We start from the raw sequence: 17,218 nt of genomic DNA on the forward strand, positions 1-17,218 counted from the left end.
GCCACTGCAGGTGTTGTGAACTCAGTTCTGCAGGTATGGCAGGATGGTATGTGGAGTGGACAAAGTACTTACTTTATCACTTACAGACTGGTTTGTCAAAATCCAGTCTGCAATTTCACATTTTTTACCTTCCCCCCCCAAAGGGGAGGTGGGGCAGAGGGGACTAGGCAGGAGGTGTTTTTCCAAACCTGTGAATGCAACATTCAGCAGCCAAGCTCAAAAGTTCTTGCTGCTCCTGCAAAAAAAGGACAAACAAGTCCTTTTCATGTCAGCTATGTCCAGCTGGAAATGTCACAGCTTTGTCACAATGGAACAAAGCATGCCTGGTCTCTGTTCTTTCAAAAGGTCTCTTAATTCAAACAAAAGAAAAATATTCACATCTGGAAGGGGTCGTAGGCAGGGGGCAGGAGTAGAGGAAGCAACATTCAGATGGCAAGTCATAGCAGTTGCTGTTTGTCTAATTATTGTACTGCCTGTGCTGGTGCTTATTGATCCAGTTAAAGAAAGAAAGCCAAGAGTTACTACAGAAACTTTATTATTGATTGACCTCAGAAGGGCAGATGAGACACACCTCTTCACTTTTGCTCCATTCATCATGCTGGAATGCTCAGGCTGAGTGAAAAGACCCCTCGTGACCAGTCTGGCCGTAGTTCCTCTTCCCACCCCCCACACCCCCTTTTTTTAATAAAGAAAAAAATTACTGTTGTGTATGGAGTCCGAGCTTCCTTTAGATGACAACAAATTTCACTTTCAAAGGATGTACACATTGAAATCCTGCCCTTTCCAAAGGGTTTATTTGAGCATCTGTTTCTGTAAAGGTTATAACCTTCTAATGACTGCAGAGTTGGAGGCTGTATCAGAATTGAGCCACAGGAAGATAAAAAATTAAATGTCTAGTGAGATCAGATTAAAGGAGAAGAGAATGAACTTGAGAGTAGGACTCCCCTGGCTAGGCATGAAAGGCTAACAGTAAGCGTTTGCATTACGCTCCTACACAAAAAAGTCTCCTTCTCCTCCAACATCCAGTGCTTCTGAGGATGGAAAGCCTCTCCTAGGCTGCCACCTAGCTAGTTAATTTATTGTATTGTTTCAGGAGCTATTTTAAAAGTCTGTTTTGCTCCAGCCCTTATTGCATTGACTCCTCCCTTTTGAGCTGGTATATTGTCAGGAGTTTCAAGAGCGATAAAAACTTGCTGCCAAGTCCCTTTCTTCCCCACAATGTGTTTTATAACCCAGCGTGTAGTTTAGTCTGTCTAAACACTGCACTAGTACACTGCCATCAGTTTCCATGGAGATGATTAACTCCTCCGGAACCAGAAGGCTTTAGTGTGTTTTTTGCCCTTTCACCACATGAAGAACATGACAGCATTTACTAAAATCTGCCTGCAGAAACATCACATTTTCCAGGCAGTTTTAGCAAATATAAGGATTTGCTTTTGCTTCAACCTACCACACAGAACTGCGGTCTTAACCAAGTTTGCATTTAAGTCATCCTCTAGAACGAGTTGCTCTTACCCCTTCTGCTTCTCCTTTGCATTGCCATGATGTCTGAAGGCATGAAAGCCCCCCTGACATCAACTTTTTGAACTACTATGTCTCAGAACAAAGACAAGGCATGAGATATAATGAAGAGTCCAGAACAGAGAGGGGAGAGGTGAAGGAGATTACTTTGAACTCAACAAGAAATCAGAACAGAAAACAGAAAAACTTTGTGCTCTAAAGTTTAGGAGCACTGCTACATGAAATGTCATAGTTTACCATACTCTTAATAACTTATGCGTCTAGCAAAACTATACTGTCAGTGTGCATTCATAACAAAAATGTATTTAACACCATTTTAAGAAGTTGAATGAAACTGAAAACTACCCTTAATCTAGCGTAACATGACTTATCAGAGCAAGAGAGTAGACCTTCTCCCAAAACACAGCTAATGAAGGCCACATGCTGTCATCAGCTTTAGCTGTGGGAAAATGGTTTTCCAGTCTCACCTTGACAGAAAGGACAATCTCCCCAGCAGTTGCCGCCTAGGTGGCACACTTGTTGATCCAAACTATGAAAATGGCAACAGAACTTTGAATACTGCAGTTTTCTGGAAGAATTCCCCAGTATAAAATTATTTTATAAGCATTTTCCAGGCTATCATCACTGAAGCAAACTGTAACCTTCCTGGTACTTTTAACAGGTAATGATGTTTTCGGCATTCAAGAGCAGATATGCTGTATAAACTAGACATGAATAACCAGGCGTAACTGGAGTTTCTGTCAAGGAGTTAAAGGCAAGAGAGTTCTTTTTTTTGCCAGTAAACTTGGCTAACTTGAAAGAGCCACTGGCAGGGTTCATAGCAATGGGTGTTTTGCTGCAGTGAGAATTATTTTCTATTTGACTTCCATAACTGTTGCCAGGTGGATTTCTTAGCAGGCTCCGCTTAGAGTCAGTACTGTGTGGGTACCAGCAGTGCAAAGTCCCCCAAACCCTTTTACACTGTGCTACTTATACAATTCACAGAGGTGCAAGAAGACTTCACTCATGCAATGTGCTCACGACCGCTGAGGTGACAGCCTGTATTTACTGTTATGCAAACATGTGTCCAGTATTAACTCAAAGGACACTACTAATTGATTCCGTATATTTTGCCACAGGACACTTACCAAGCAGCAATCGTATTTGGTTAACCACCCTTTGCTACAAACAAACCGAAGAACTTGAGACCAGAGCCTCCATTACCTCCTCCTCAGAGATTTCGGGTGTTCCCCTTGTCCCCTACCTAAAGTTAGTGTAGCGAAATCCCCTCGGGATGCTAAAACCCATAGCTGAGATCATCAGCCAGGATGCAACTGAAGAATTTCAACTTCCCAAAAAGCATGCATGTTCACACGCATGTTCCCACAGCTGCAGAGATCACAATGCAGGAAGCACAGGCACTTGTTACCTGCTCCTCCAGCCCTCCCTGAAGTTACCGGCGCAGCACCGCAAGCCCACGTTAGCTGCGCCTTTCACCACGGGCTGGCTTGAGAGAACTCAGCCTAACCCTGCCTCCGATTATTTGCCACCGGGTTGTGGAGGAAATTTTGGCTGCCCACACCTCCAGTTGTGTTCTTGTCTCGCTACAGGAAACAAACCGCTCTTACAATTACTGATTTCTTGAAAGTTATTTCTTGGAGAGGCCGCCGCCGCTGTGGGACAGAGCCCGCCGCCACAGCTCCCCTGGCTCCCCGCCGCCCCTCAGGAGCGCTGGGCGGGGGCCCGCCGCCGCACGCCTCCCCTCCTGCTAAGCCGGGCAGGCTTATGAGGCAGCTACGGAGCCTCACCTATCTCGAAAGGGCAGGTCACCCCGCACCGGTTTAACCCGCCCCACCCCTGTTTTCGCCGGGCAACTCGTAGGACGAAGGCTCGCTCGTGGTCACCGCTGACCGCACCCCGCCGGGGCCCCGCGGGGCTCTGAGGAGGCGCAGGCTTCGCACCGCGGGGCAGGTGCCGCCTCGGCTCCCCCCAGCCCTGCCCAGGGAGACACACACACACACACACACACCCCCCAGCCCCGGCGGGGCCGCTTCGTCCCCGGGGGCGGCTGAGGGGCGAGGAGGCGCCGCCCGCCCGCGGCACTTACCGATGTCGGAGTTGCAGAAAGCGTCCTGCGGGTGGATGGGGACGCAAGTGCAAGCCTCCACCACCAAGTCCCGCAGGCTCCAGCTGCAGAGGAACACGACGAGGAAGCTCAGCCACGCCGTCATGTTGCCCCAGAGGTGCCTCCTCACTTCTGCAGAGCAGGAGGGCAGCCGCTGTTTTAGCTCGCCTGACTTTATTCTAGCTTCCTAACAGCCCGCGGCGCCGCGACCGCCTCCCTGCCTGCCTCCTCGCACTGCTCCTCGCTCTCTCTCTTTCTCTCTCGCTGGCCTCGGCAGCGCAGCCTTCGCTCGGCGGGACGGTGCAAGCCTAAGGGCACAGCAGGTCCGCGGCGGCCGAGGGGTGCAGAGCTGCGCTGCGGCGCGACGGGCCCGTGCGCGGAGTTATAGCCTCGATCGCGCCCTCTTGGGCTCCGGGGGCGCCGCCGGCGCCGGCCAATGGGAGCCCGGCATTACCTCATCGGCGGGAGGGGCCAGCGGGTCGGGGCGGGGCCGCGGTTTCAGCGCCTTATACGGAATAGTGCGGGCAGCGCCGCGCGGACGAGCGCGCGCGGGCGGGCGCTCCGCGGTCGGTGGCGCAGGTAGCCCGCCGCTCTGAGGAGAAATCCCCGTCCTGTGGTATTCCTCCGCCGCTGGTGCCGCCGCCGGGGCGGGGGGCAGGTTAAAACCCTTAAAAACTAGTTGTACCGGCGAGTGTCCGCCCCGCGGCCCGTCGGTGCCCGGAAGGGTCTGTCCCCAAGCAGTCCCCCGCCACCCCAGTCAGGATGTGCCTCCCCTCGGCCAGCCTGCTCCCCACCTCAGGGAGGCCGAAGAGGCACCCGGAAAACACGCGCGGGGTTTGTTTTTCGCTTGGAAAGCTTGGGCTGTTTTCCCTCGAAACCATCTCGGCTGTCTGCACGCTGATTTTAACCTGGAGGAGGTGAAATAGCGTCCTAAAGGATTTCAGAAAGCCGGCAGAAAATGCAAGAGGAGTGCGGCGTGTTGCTTCTTTTCCTCTTTCATTAGGTATTGAAAAGAGGATGGAGGAAAAGAAGGGCAAGACCTATCTGAACTGTAAACCAGGATTTCATCTTGCAGTTTTTAATCCTGCTCAAACGCTCCTTCTCCTCCTGTCAACCCACCACCACTACCCATCACTTCCCCTTCTCAGGGCTTTCGGTCAGAAAGGGGTCATCAACTGCTAAAACCGAGCTGGAAAAAGCAGTGTTGTATCTACCCAGGCACTCACAACATTTAATCTCAAAGTATATTTTAGCAGAGCAGCTTTAGCGGAATTTATAGAAAAGTCCCATTTGTTTTGTTTTCCCTTATCCCCTTTTGGAAACATAAATTTCTATCAGCTGTAGAAATGTAAATGTTATAGAAGAGCTGGGACTGTAAGGAAGGAGATTGCCAGCTGCAAGATACAGAGAGTCTTATTATCCTGCAAAGGGGACTGAGGGGTGATTAATCACAGTATCAAACCAGTGTATATAATGTCAGAGTACTTTCCACAGGGTTTACAAGACTTAAGCATGTCTAGTTATAAATTATGCTGGTATTAAAGGCCAGGGACCAGCTGTCCTAAATTTCTAAATAGTCAGCTAAGTCTTTAGCCTTACAATTCTGCTCCATCTGGGTGAAGCACAGCCTGCCTACACCTTTTCTTTAATCATACCATCCATATAAAATTAAAACCTCTGGTCTTATGGAAACACAGGAGGCTTTTATTTGGACCATCAGTACACAAAAGCTTGAAGAAGGGCATTGTCAAGGTTACAATTCTAACAGTGGGAAATGCAGGCTCCTACCCTTGCCGTGACACAGACGACCCGTGTGACAGCTTCGCCCCACCGTGCTTCAAATCCCAGCCTGTGTAATGGGGATAATAGTGATGCGAACTTCTCAGGAGTGTGTATTAGTGAACATACTGAAGAAATTAGATAGTGTTGAGGTGCTAACGGGTCATATAAGTACGTATGAGACAGGCTATTAAACAGGACGTTCAATTTAGACACATCAGTGTCTGAATCGTTGGGCTCCAAATTGCAGTATGAGAAACGCTGTGCAAAAAACTCCTTAGGTACTTGGGCTGTCTGCTCAAGGGTACTACAGCTGAAGTTGAATCTGTCAGATTGGACTGTCATTTCAGTCTCACTGGGTGTAAACAAGGAACAACTCCACCGACCTCAGCAGAGGAACACGGAAGAAAAATTAGGTGTGCCTGGCACTTTCATTTTTTCTTTGTTGTTGTAAAAGGTTTGATATCATCAACATCATGATACACCTGGTCTATCAGCATCTCAGATCAGCATCTGAGAGAAGTGGAGTTATTCCATAACCTAACACTGGTGTAAATAAGAGAGAATTTGGCCCACACACAACTAGATTATAATCACAGCTCCAGCACCACCTCCCTTCACTTTCTGGCCAAGTAACTCCTCTGAGTGTGTTTCTTCATTCCTATAATAACACCTTTCCTGAGTGTTCTGAGGACTAACAAGCTGAATCCTTTGTAATAAGCTTTAAAGATGTTGGGTGATGCGTGAATGCTAAAAGTGGCTATAATACACAGATGCAGAGGACATTCAGAGGGGACTGAAAGATAAACCCTTCAGTGATCTCAATTTCTGAAAAGGGAGAGAAAGGGGCATAGAAGTTACTGAAGTTACACAGGACCCTCCTTCATTTTTGTAAATTCATTTTGTAAATCACAGGTAAGTAATACTCAGGAAAGCTCAGTCTGGCCAGTGGCCTGCTGGGAGGCCTTGCTTAAATCATTTAATCTGCCTGCACATTCATTTTATCCTCTTTAAATAGAGATATTATATATTATCCTCTGATAATATCTGTCAGATATTTGATATTAGCCTCTGTCCTTTGAGACCTCCTCCCAACAAAGTGCACTCTGGAAGAGCCACGCAGCGGTTCTGAGTATTTATTTATATGAGAAAATTTGGAGAATGGGGTCAAGGCAACATAGAAAGTCAATGATAGAACTGAAAGGAGGACTCTGTCTAAATTCCCCCTCTATGCTCTGTCTGCATGGGAGAAACTGCAAAGGGAAAAAGTAAAATAAAAACTGACATTCAGCTCCTTTGCCTGGATCAGACTTTAAGCCTTATATGGCCATAAGAGATGTAGCAGAGAAAGAAGGAGAAAATAAAGACCTTGATCTTCATATGAGAAAATTAAAGTTCACATTTGGTTCATGTCACCAAATAAAGCAAGCTATGTTCTTCCAGTCCTCCACCAAGAACACACTGTTGAACACAATTAAGGATCTCTCTGCTTTACTGGGCAGCCACCCCACATCATGCTGTGATCTTGTCGGATCCCACAAGCTAAGCATGACTGGGCTGGGTCAATAGTTGGTGTGAAAATCCCCAAGGAAAGCCATGTCCTGCAGGTGTTGTTGACTGAGCAAAGTGTCCTTCTTCCCCTGAGCCTGCATGAATGTGTAGAGACAGTGCTAGGGGGCACTGCGCTGCAAGAGATGGTTGCATTTTTTGCAGATTTGCGGATTTCTTGATATATCTAAAGAACCCACTCTTTGGAAAAGGAAAGATGTTAAGCTGAGTGTCTTGCTTAGATTTCAGGAGAGAGAACAACCTTCTGCCTCCATAGATACTCACTGCAGTTTACATCAGGAGCATATTAATATCATTTTCCTTCCACAAGTCCTGTTTGTGACTGGAAAGGCCCATCCTGGAGCTAGCTGCAGAGACTGAGATAAAAACACTTTGGAAACCTTCAAGAGGCATAAGGCGTTGCTGTAAATGAACTAAAGGCATATTCATTTCCCTACTGATCACGTTTCATTGCGAGGGATGCCTGGCGCTGGCAGAAAGCTGCTTCTGAACTGACAAAAGCACCTGAATATAAGTAGTACAGAGGGGCTTCACCAAACTACAGGAACTGCTGGCCAAAAAACGGGGGGGGGGCGGGCAGGAAGAAAGGAAAGGGGCAGGGGGAGAAAGAGGGAAAGAGAGAGAGAAAGATATACTCCACCACCACCACCACCGCATAAAAAAAAGCTCTGATGGCATGTAAACACTCCAGCTCATTGCCAGACCTCGGCTGGCTTAAACTGAGCATGGCATGAATGAAGACAGGAGACTTTGGCCTGCACTCCAAACAGTCCTGCCACCTCCATGAACAATATATGAATTTTAAAAGCTTCTGAAGTATGGGCGTTTTTCCATTTTAAGTTTTCCACTGTAACTAGATTTGATTCATGAGCATGGAGTCCTGCCATTAGCATTCTACATTGTTCAGCTGCCAAGTTGCTCAAAAGCCCCTTCTTGTCCTAAACACTTTTTTTGAAGTTGATGATGCTCGTATCTTACACCAGATCAGCATCACACCCGGTAGGAGATATCATTGTTTTTCTGCTTTTATGCAGCAGGTGGGAAAGGATAGGGGCTTTCTGGAGGCATCTGATGTCCTTTTTTTACGGCATAGTCAGGCCAAGTCGTAGGGCAGTACAGAGTGGTCATGCATTGCATTAGCAAAAGATTCTCTTGTTCCCTGATTATCTGTTTCTTTTTTAGAATGTCTGTGTTTTCTGACACTGTCCTTAGAGAATACTGGCTTGTTTAAAATGTTGATATTTGCTATGATTTATGAGTGTGAAAAAGGTTGAAAAACCTCCTCCTCTATTAATTCCTCCATTGTATCAGTGACCGTCATATGCTACTTAAGAAGACTCTTTCTTCAAAAATGTCTTTGATTCTATAAATACATATGAAAAAAAATCATTTGATCTCTTTCTCTGAGGCTGCAAAGGAATTATGTCACCTTCCTGTCTGCAAGCCAGACATAGGTAACACTCTGTCCCATTCCAAGCTTTTAATTAGATGTACACTATTAAACCTTCATCAGCCCTAACGGTTCTATGCTGTGTTCAGTCTTCAAGGATCCTTTACAGATTGTGCTTACAGAGAGCGCCCAGCCTGCGAGCAGACCATAAGCACCATGTGTCACCAGGCATATTACATTATAAAGGACTGTAGAATATGAAATCACCCTCTCGGTCATTGCAGGGATCCTCCAGTTAGGCTGTGATGTGGCATCAGCTGCAGAAGGGCAACCAGGAAATATCTTTTAACAGCCTTATCAAGTTGAAAATGTTTCCTGCACGTGACTCTGCCCTTTGGCCCCAATTCAGCAAAACACTAAGGCACATGTTCAACTTTAAGCACACAAGATGCTCTACTGAAGTCAACAGGACCATTTACATGCACGAAGTTAAATATAAGCTTAAGTGCATTTCTGGATCAGGGCCAAAGAGCTCAGTACCATGAGGGTTCAAGCCAGGAGACTGTGATTAGACGGTCTGACAGAGTCCGGGGAGAAGGACACGACGTGATTTGCTTGGCTCTACCTGCCTGTGCCTCAGTCCAAGCAATTAATTTTCTCTCATTTTTGTTTATAATAAGTTTTTCCATTTCTCTTGCTTTGCTTTCATGCTGGCATAGCCATTTCCAAATTGAAGCTTAGTTTTTCTTTTTTAAACCCTTCTAAACTGCATCAATAGCTTTAAGTGACTGAACAAAGAGATTTCAAATAGATAAAGTGCTTCAAATGGTAATAAGAGCTGGTGTTCCCAGAGCTGGCACTAAGCAGAGAAGAGAGTGAGAGCGATTGAAAATCACTTTTCTGCTGTTCCTTTGTATGAACTGGTTTCTGGCTTATGCAATGCACAGTAATTAAAATGGCTGGAATGCCTCACATTTTTAAGAGAGCTTTAAGGCAGCTCTGTGGCATTGTGGCCAGCAGAGTTCATGAGCAGATTCATGGCTCAATCAAGATTTGATGTTTCTATCAGCCTAACTTGAAGAAGGCAATATCTGTAGAGGCCTTGGAGGGGAGTTTGAGGAAGAAGAAGTAGGTAGACACAGAAAAGCAGTAGCATCTGTTCCCTGCATCAGATCTATGAGCTGCTCTGGGGCAAGCCTTCCTTTCAGTGAGATGAGAACCTGAGGGCTCGTGTGGTCAGCAGAGATCTCATTGCTTTCTTTTACTCTAGCCTTAACGTCCTGCCCAAATTCAAGTGTGGGGCAGCACTTACACATTCTCTATCTCTCACTGCAATACTAGTTACTCACAGTGCCTCCTCATAGTTACTCTACAGGGAATGTCTCTGTGAGAGAGGGTTTGTGTTTGAGTACTGGCCTCTGCAGATGCTGGGTGTATTTGTGGGGGTTCAGACAGCTCCCGATGTTTAGCAGACAGAGAGCCTGGCAGACAGGCAAGCCTCTCTGCTCACAACGGGTTGCTCTCCCTGTGATGAGGTTTACTCTGCTTAGTAGTAAAGGAGTATCTTGCTGCTTTTCAGTCTTCCTGGCACAGTCCAGAATTTAATTTTCCTATTTTTCATTTCTGTCACTGAAGGTGGCTGGCCACTGCATCTCTGGTCTTCCCTCAAGAGTTGGCCTGGTGTCTCGCAGTGATGAATGGCCACAGAGTAACAGGAGAGCTGAATACAGCCTCTCTGGAGGGGATCTGACTGGCTGGAGGATATGACCTTTTTGGCATATTGAGCAACCAGATCCCTCTCCCCTCAACTCTCTGCCTCTCACCAGCCTCCTGAGGACATGGACTGAGCCCGCCCCCTCATCTCCCAGCATAATCTTTCTCCCCTTCTCCTACACATCAGAGGGCACTGTTGGGATACTGTGGCCTCCACAACCCCGTGGGAGTGTAGGGAGGTAGAGAAAGATCCTGGGCAGGACACAATAATCCTGTATCTCTTAGACCATCCTGAGGGTAGCAGAACTTCAGTCCCTCCATATGCAGCAGGCTAGTCAGTCCCTAGGATGAATCACCATGCTTGTGAAAAGCAGAAAGAGCAGTACCTGGGGGCTGGCATTCCTCTTCTTGTTACATTAATGAGCCTGGAGACAGCGTCAGGCCGTCAGGTCTGAAGGAAAGGTCTTCTCTTTACCTGAAGAACAGGTGCAGCCTCAGGAAAAGTTACTGTCTCTTGCCTCTCCCTGCACAACCTGCAAAAACTTCCTGCAAGAATAAGCCAGTCACTTCATCCCCACAGTCCAGCTGTAACTAGTTTCTCACCTGAAACTGCAAATAAATGTGTTAGTTACAAGAACGGTCTCTGATGATGTGGATAGTGTCCCAGCAGGGAACAAACTCATTTATACCTGTCATGCATGTCAGCACATGGGTGTCAAAAGTGAAAAGGAGATCCCAACAGAGATCGTTGCCTTGCCCAGGAGTTTTTTAAATCCAAGTTTACTTTTTCAATGCTCTTGTTCCTGTGTTCCCAGATCAATGCTGTATTCTAAACAGCAGCTGACTACTTGCTTACGGCAGGGCCTTCCCACACAGACTCAAGGTCCCAGCCAGTAGAAGCCAGGGGATTTCTGATGTGAAATTTCAAGGACAGATCTCTTCTTCTCTGGAGCAAAAGGCAGCACTTCTCTTTCCTCACTCTTTTGGAATTTTTCTACATAAATCTTGGCATGCAGTGTGAGACAAAAGATGAGGAGATGGTAGAACTGCAGCCTCAAGTGACGACTCAATCATTTGTTTATTGCCTTGCTCTTCCTGAGTGAAGAGCAATACATTTGCCAAAGGACCTTTTCAGGTCAGCAGTGTGAGTTCCACACCTAATGGATTAACATCAGGAGTGAAAAGATCAGTGTTTGATTTAGCACAGATGTGTGAAAATCGTATTCTTTCTCCACTGAAGACAGAGGGAACAATCTACAGCCCCCAGTTCCCCTTTCCGTAATCAGAAGGCCCTGAGCTGTCCTTCAGTTGTGACTTTCTGTGTGCTTCTGATAGGTGTTTCAGTGGAGGACGCAGAAGTATGGAAAGACATCACAGTGTAATTACAGAACTTTTCGTCTAGCAAAGTAACCTGGGTTTCCATTTTGGTGTGAGTGATAACAGGTATTGTGGAGCATGAGTTAATCTGTAACCAGATACAGCATGGCTGGAGGTGAAGCCAAGAAAGAGGAACCGAGCGAACACTTTTCTCTGGTTTTCCTTTGCCCTGAGTGAAAGTATCTTTACCAGGGACCATAGGGCTCAGATTATGACCACATGATTTATTAGCAGAAGCTTAGAAAAGCCAGTGCCCTATACTGACAGAGTTCAACTCCTTTTGATTTTAACTCCGTTTGTAGCAAGAGCAACATGGTAGCTCACAGTGGGGTTGCTCTTCTGAAGGGGAGGCACACTGTGGTTGAATGTACATGCACCCCACTGGTACTACCCAGAAAGAAGGACTTCCAATGCATAGCAGAGGCAGCAATGGGAACTACCCAGGGCCGGCAGGAATCAGGAAGGTGTCAAATGTATATACAGATTCCATACCAGGAGTTGAGCTATGAGGTACCAAGGTTGGACATGTGCACTGAGCAAAAAAACACCTCTCTGTAGCTCTGCTCTTAGTAACAGTGCCACCAAATCTTGCACAGACTTTTGGCGAGGGGTTTGGCATTAGCCCAAGTGCCCCGCTGTGGGAGCTTGGACGGCTCCAGTGCCGTGGCTCATCACGAGTGCTAAGAGCATGGAGAGGCACTGAACATTTTTAGTGGTAGCAGGTGCCCAACACCAGCTTAGTACAGCTCTGCTCTCCTCAGCAGAACCACCACAACCCCAGTGAGTGGAAAGGGAAGGGAGGGATGGAGGTCTGCTCAGTGCAGGCAAATCCTTAGTGCAGCTAGAATAGAAGGCACTAATCTGGTCTTCCTTAGCTCATAGGATAGCTATGGGTATACCTTCCGAAGGCATTGCAATTCTGTCTCCCACTGTTCAGATTAAATGATCTATTGCTGGAAAAAACTTCTCCCACTGATACTTACCTAAAGTCACTTTTGTTTCAAGGAATTTATTGTGCCAAAGAAGCAGGATCATCAAAAAGAGCACAGCCTGCCTCACGGAAGGAGAAGGAGCAGGCTAGGAAGGGAATTCTTTATTCCTTTGAAATTGGTTTCCTAATCCAGAATAAACCTTTACCTCTGAACATCATATATAATGGGAACTTAGCCTAGCGGGGCTACTATAGCATTAGCTGTGCATGGCTGTAAGCAGCTAGCACCACAGAGAGCTGGCTGGCAGAAGTAAAAACTTATTCCCAGTGAATGTGAGAGCATTTCCTTCTCCTCCTTGCAGAGACAGAACATAGCTCCTTAACTTAGGCAATGCCTCCAACTCCCCTAAGGTGTGTTTCCACAAGTATCAATACGATTACTTTAAACAATCTTTTTTCCCTCCCTGAAACTATAATCTGAAGGACAGGCAGACATAGCCATTCAGTTTTATTTTGAGAACAGGCTTTTGAGAATAGGAAGGAGAAAAGACGAGAAGCTGGCGTTGCAAAAGAAAAATAAAACTTATTTCGTCAGACATTTCTGGGAAGGAGGAGGGAGGGCAGCTTTTTAAGCCATGCCTATGGCTCTGTGTAAAAGATAGTTCTCAAAGGATTCCCTTAATCAGATTCTTCAGAAGATAGTCTGTCTCTCTGTAATTCACTCCATGTCTTATTCTCAGGCCATATGCTCTGGTCACGTAAAGATTTACAGTCTCAAATTTACTGGCCTCGGAGAATCTAAAAGAATTATGCAAGAAATCATCTTCTGTGATAACTGAGGCCTCACACAGCCGTGTTTTCTGAAGACTGCTTCTAACTCAATATATGGCCCCTCCAGGGCTTTGTAAGCCCTTCTGGGGAAGAGGGAAGGGGAGAAAAAGGGGGAGCTGCTGATCATTGCCATATGTGAGAAGCATCCCTGTCTGCACATGGGTGTGACGTCCATGTTGTCACAGAGGCTGAGCTCTGCATAACCCCCGTTTCCTGTTTCCAGTCAGCATCTTGCTGCTGGAGCAGGAATCCCGTGTCACTCTGTACTGCAATTACAAAAGAGGAAAATGATGGCCAGTGGAGGGGGAAGGGGTGGGGGAAATCCTCTTAAATAGCCATGCAGGATGTCTGAGCAGGGATGTGAGCCAGGAGTCCTCAGAGGCAGTAGAATAAGTGGGAGTTTAGCAACAACCATTTTCTTTCTTTGACTAGTGTTCCTCAGAGACCTCAGCACTCTAGTTCTCAGAGCTAATTTTAGCTATTTGTGGTTGGCCTGTTCCTAATGTCCCTTTCCTATCGGTCACACACACCGAACCTTGGGATACTCTCTGTGGGCTGACAGATGACAGGAAAGCCTCTAATCTGCAGGTCAAATATCAGAAATGAAGTGGGATCAGGAAACTGGAAGCTCGATTTGCTTTTTTCCAAATAAGGGAGATATATTCATATTAGAAGTTCTTGGCATACCAAGTTTGTGGGATTTTTTTAAAGTATATGAGGCAAATGACTTATTCTTGAAAATTTTATGGTAACCACTAAAGATATTACCATCACATGGACAGTGCCTTTCCTATGCAGGCTATGACTGACATGCTTTCATTATTTATTGGCAGTGCTCTTCTGTAGGAAAACCAAGACCACACTGTCCCAAACGCTGTACTGATATATAACAGGCAGAGCAAGTCCCTGCCAAAGGGCACAGAGTCCATGTTAGAGAGGGCTCAAAATGAACACAGTGGCAATAAAGCTGTGACAACACGAGTGACGGAGCTTGCAGCATGTGGCATTCATACTGCAGATGCCGCGTTCGTGGAAGTCTGTCTTACCTGCTTTACACTCCTGTGATGATTTGATGTCAATGCTTTATCTTCCACAAAATTTGCTATATGGGTGGTGATGAACCTGATGTCCAGAGGCACCACAGGTTACAAAAGGAAAGTAAAAGCTTTAGGATGAGTCCTCCTATTTCAACCACATTTTCCCAGAAACATGAGCAACAAGTAGCACTTTTTCCTCCCCTAAATTTCCTGAGGATTCCCTCTCCTGATCGCCCCTCCCCTCCACATACAAATCTGTAGAGGATGCTCTGCAGGCCCAAAGTGTGTGGTCCAAGCAATGGCGGGGCGGGGATGACAAGGGACAGTAAAAAGGCTATGGACCCTTAAGGGATCTGGAAACGATGCTGGCTCCAGTCTGTAAGAAAACTAAGTCCATGGCCTGGGAATCAGATCCATAACCTTATTTTCCATTGACAGATTTAAGAAGGCTTTGAGTCAGGTGAGAAATCCTAGGGAACTGTTTAGAAGGAGAAAAGGTAGTTATTACGTCCCTCAAGGACAGGAGAGCACTATTCCTTGAGCTGACAGAGGCCAGATTTATGTTATTAATTGGGCAGACAGCCCTGGTTTTGTGTTGGACCAGAAATAAAAGACTGACTAGGATATCTTGGATAAAACTGCCTGAGGACCCTGCTCTGGCTGGCAGGAAGCAGTCAGTCTGCATATAAAACAGACCTCCTGAGCTCAGATGCTCATCGCTCTTTTTTGTGCCCTGCAGGTATTTCCCAGGTAAGGCTATGCTGCACAAGGAGCTATTCTCCACTCTACAGAAACCCAGCATGACAGTGTAGTCAGCTTCACTGTTAGCAGAGGCATAGACAGGCTCCTTGTAGTAGGGAGAAGCCCAGCAGTGACCAGAGCACATGTGGGGGCACAGGGGCCATCTCATGTTGTCTCTGACTTCACACAGATTCCTGAGAGTTCTGCTGATTGCTGAAGATCCCCTTCGTTTTGAAGAGCAGTGTTGGCAGCTTGTTTCACTTTCAGACACAGATAAGTCCTGTCCAAACTGAAGGAATGGATGGGGGAACCTCCCCCCTCCCTCCCCCCCCCCCCCTACAGTTTTTCCTAATAATCCCTGGGCAGATGGACACAGTCATGTGAGTCCTTGAAACTCTATCTGCTTTGGAGGAGTAGCGGGTGTGGTGCCGTGGACATGGCCAGATATATGTGTTGCCCTTCACAGAGAAGCTCACTGTCCTCCAAAGGCTGAATATCAACAAAATCCTTCCTGTGGGGACTTCCAGCTCTGCCTGAGCCAGCTGTAAATTCCTTTGAGGCTGAGACTAAGAAAACTGGAATCCTGGGAGGACCTTGGTACAGTCCCAAAACCATTTCCACTGAACCTTCCCAAAAATATAGTTTCTCTGACCCAGGAATGTGAGCTCTGTAACAATGGCAAAGCTGAAGTCCTAGACCATTGGCATTAACTAGTATTAGCTTATTACTTCTTTGCACTCTGTCTCATCTAATATGAAAATCATTACCCTTCTGACAGATAGACTGTCTTTTTTGTTCTGTTTTTGTGTAGCACCTGGCACAATGGGATGCTAGTATCTGAGTGGAGTGCTACCTCCATATAAACAAAAAAAAAATTAGTGGGACTCCTAGTTTCTCTGTTTACCACTTTCTTTTTAAGTTGATTCTTTTGGAATGAATAATCATAAAGTATCTGAGTTAGCACAACAAACCTAATGGCTGCTTCAGCCAGGAAATGACTGAGAAGGGTCAAAACCAGGGACTGGCATATAAATTGCCGTAGCACAGCGGAACAAAAGCCATGAACTGCTATGGAGTGGCTGAAGCAGGAGATAGCAGAAAGGCAGCTACATATGCAGAGAGCTCCTCAGCCAGTCCCAACAAATCTGGAAGAAAACTACATTTGCCCTAAGGCAGGTGAAGGTACAGTCCTTCAAACCCAGGAGGGGCTGGCCACCCTGACCACAGGACCTACCAGCTGCCTTCTCACTTGCCAGTCCTCATGTTTTGCGCTCTGCCCCTCACCATCTGTTTGTCCTTTTTATGGGAGTGGTGCCTACCGGTAGTCGCCCTCTGCACGAACCAGTCAATAAGTTCGGTTCCCCTGCTGTGACAAGTTTCCTGCACATTTTTTGTTCTTCCTTGCACAATACAATTTCTTTTCTGAACGTTTGCAGGCTTCTGCTTTTAAATGCAGAGGTTCTAGAGGGATGTAACACCTCTTGGAGTGAACGCATTCCCCAAAAGCCTTCCCCATGATGTTGTGGCCCCAGTTGTCAACACTCTTCCCTCCAAGGATGCGGAATGCAATCCAGGCCTCCCTCCCCTGCCTGCGGTGTCTCCGAACCAGGAACATCTCCAGTGAGCAGGCAGCCAGAATAGCCACTAGCATGCCGGGAAGGGCATGTCAAGGGTGGGAAGGAAGAGTGGCTGCACCACATTGTGTTCCAGGCACGTTTAGTTGGCAAATGGTCCCTAAGGGACTGTCAGATGCTGACGTACGTTTTGGGGCAGCTTCTGGGCTACTTGCACTCACACTGATAGAGGTAAGGCTAAATGATGCAGCTGCAGCCAGCTCCTAGGGGCTCTCTTCCTTCCCACAGCTTGTCAGCAAGGTCTGAGCAGAGCAGAGAACCTAGCTCCACATCAGACCACTTATATTCACTGACTTCTCTGCCTCTTCCTACCTGCCAAAGTAGGAGGGTGCGTGTTTCAGTGAAATCCCCCCTCCAGGGTCAGTAAAAAGGCAAATAAAGAACAGTCAAGTGCTGTGCTCACACTCTTACTTTCATCCTAAACTAGACTCACAGACTGACATGAGCGATCTTAGTCACTTCTGCTCACATGAAATACACACAAGCACTCAAGGGAGGGAGGCTGTCAGGGCTGTTCCCAGCTCTAGAGCAGCCTTTTGACAGGACTGGACTTTTTTCTTTTTTCCTTTTTTTTTCTTTTTATCCCCCCCG

The 17,218-nt window shown here is 46.8% G+C and overlaps 2 protein-coding genes across 3 annotated transcripts in view; one reads left to right on the forward strand and one right to left on the reverse strand.

Annotated features, from left to right (window-relative positions):
* Nucleotides 1-4,022, reverse strand: part of TIMP3 (TIMP metallopeptidase inhibitor 3) — a 40,031-nt gene extending 36,009 nt beyond the window's left edge. Inside the window, exon 1 of the mRNA XM_064455741.1 lies at nucleotides 3,608-4,022. Within this exon, the coding sequence (XP_064311811.1) occupies nucleotides 3,608-3,731 (124 nt within the window). The 5' untranslated portion in view covers nucleotides 3,732-4,022. The remainder of the gene's footprint in view (nucleotides 1-3,607) is intronic.
* SYN3 (synapsin III) overlaps nucleotides 1-17,218 on the forward strand; it is a 196,806-nt gene that overhangs the window by 104,343 nt on the left and 75,245 nt on the right. The window lies entirely within an intron of this gene.

Source organism: Phalacrocorax carbo, chromosome 1 (assembly GCF_963921805.1).
Source record: "Phalacrocorax carbo chromosome 1, bPhaCar2.1, whole genome shotgun sequence".
NCBI lineage: Eukaryota > Metazoa > Chordata > Aves > Suliformes > Phalacrocoracidae > Phalacrocorax > Phalacrocorax carbo.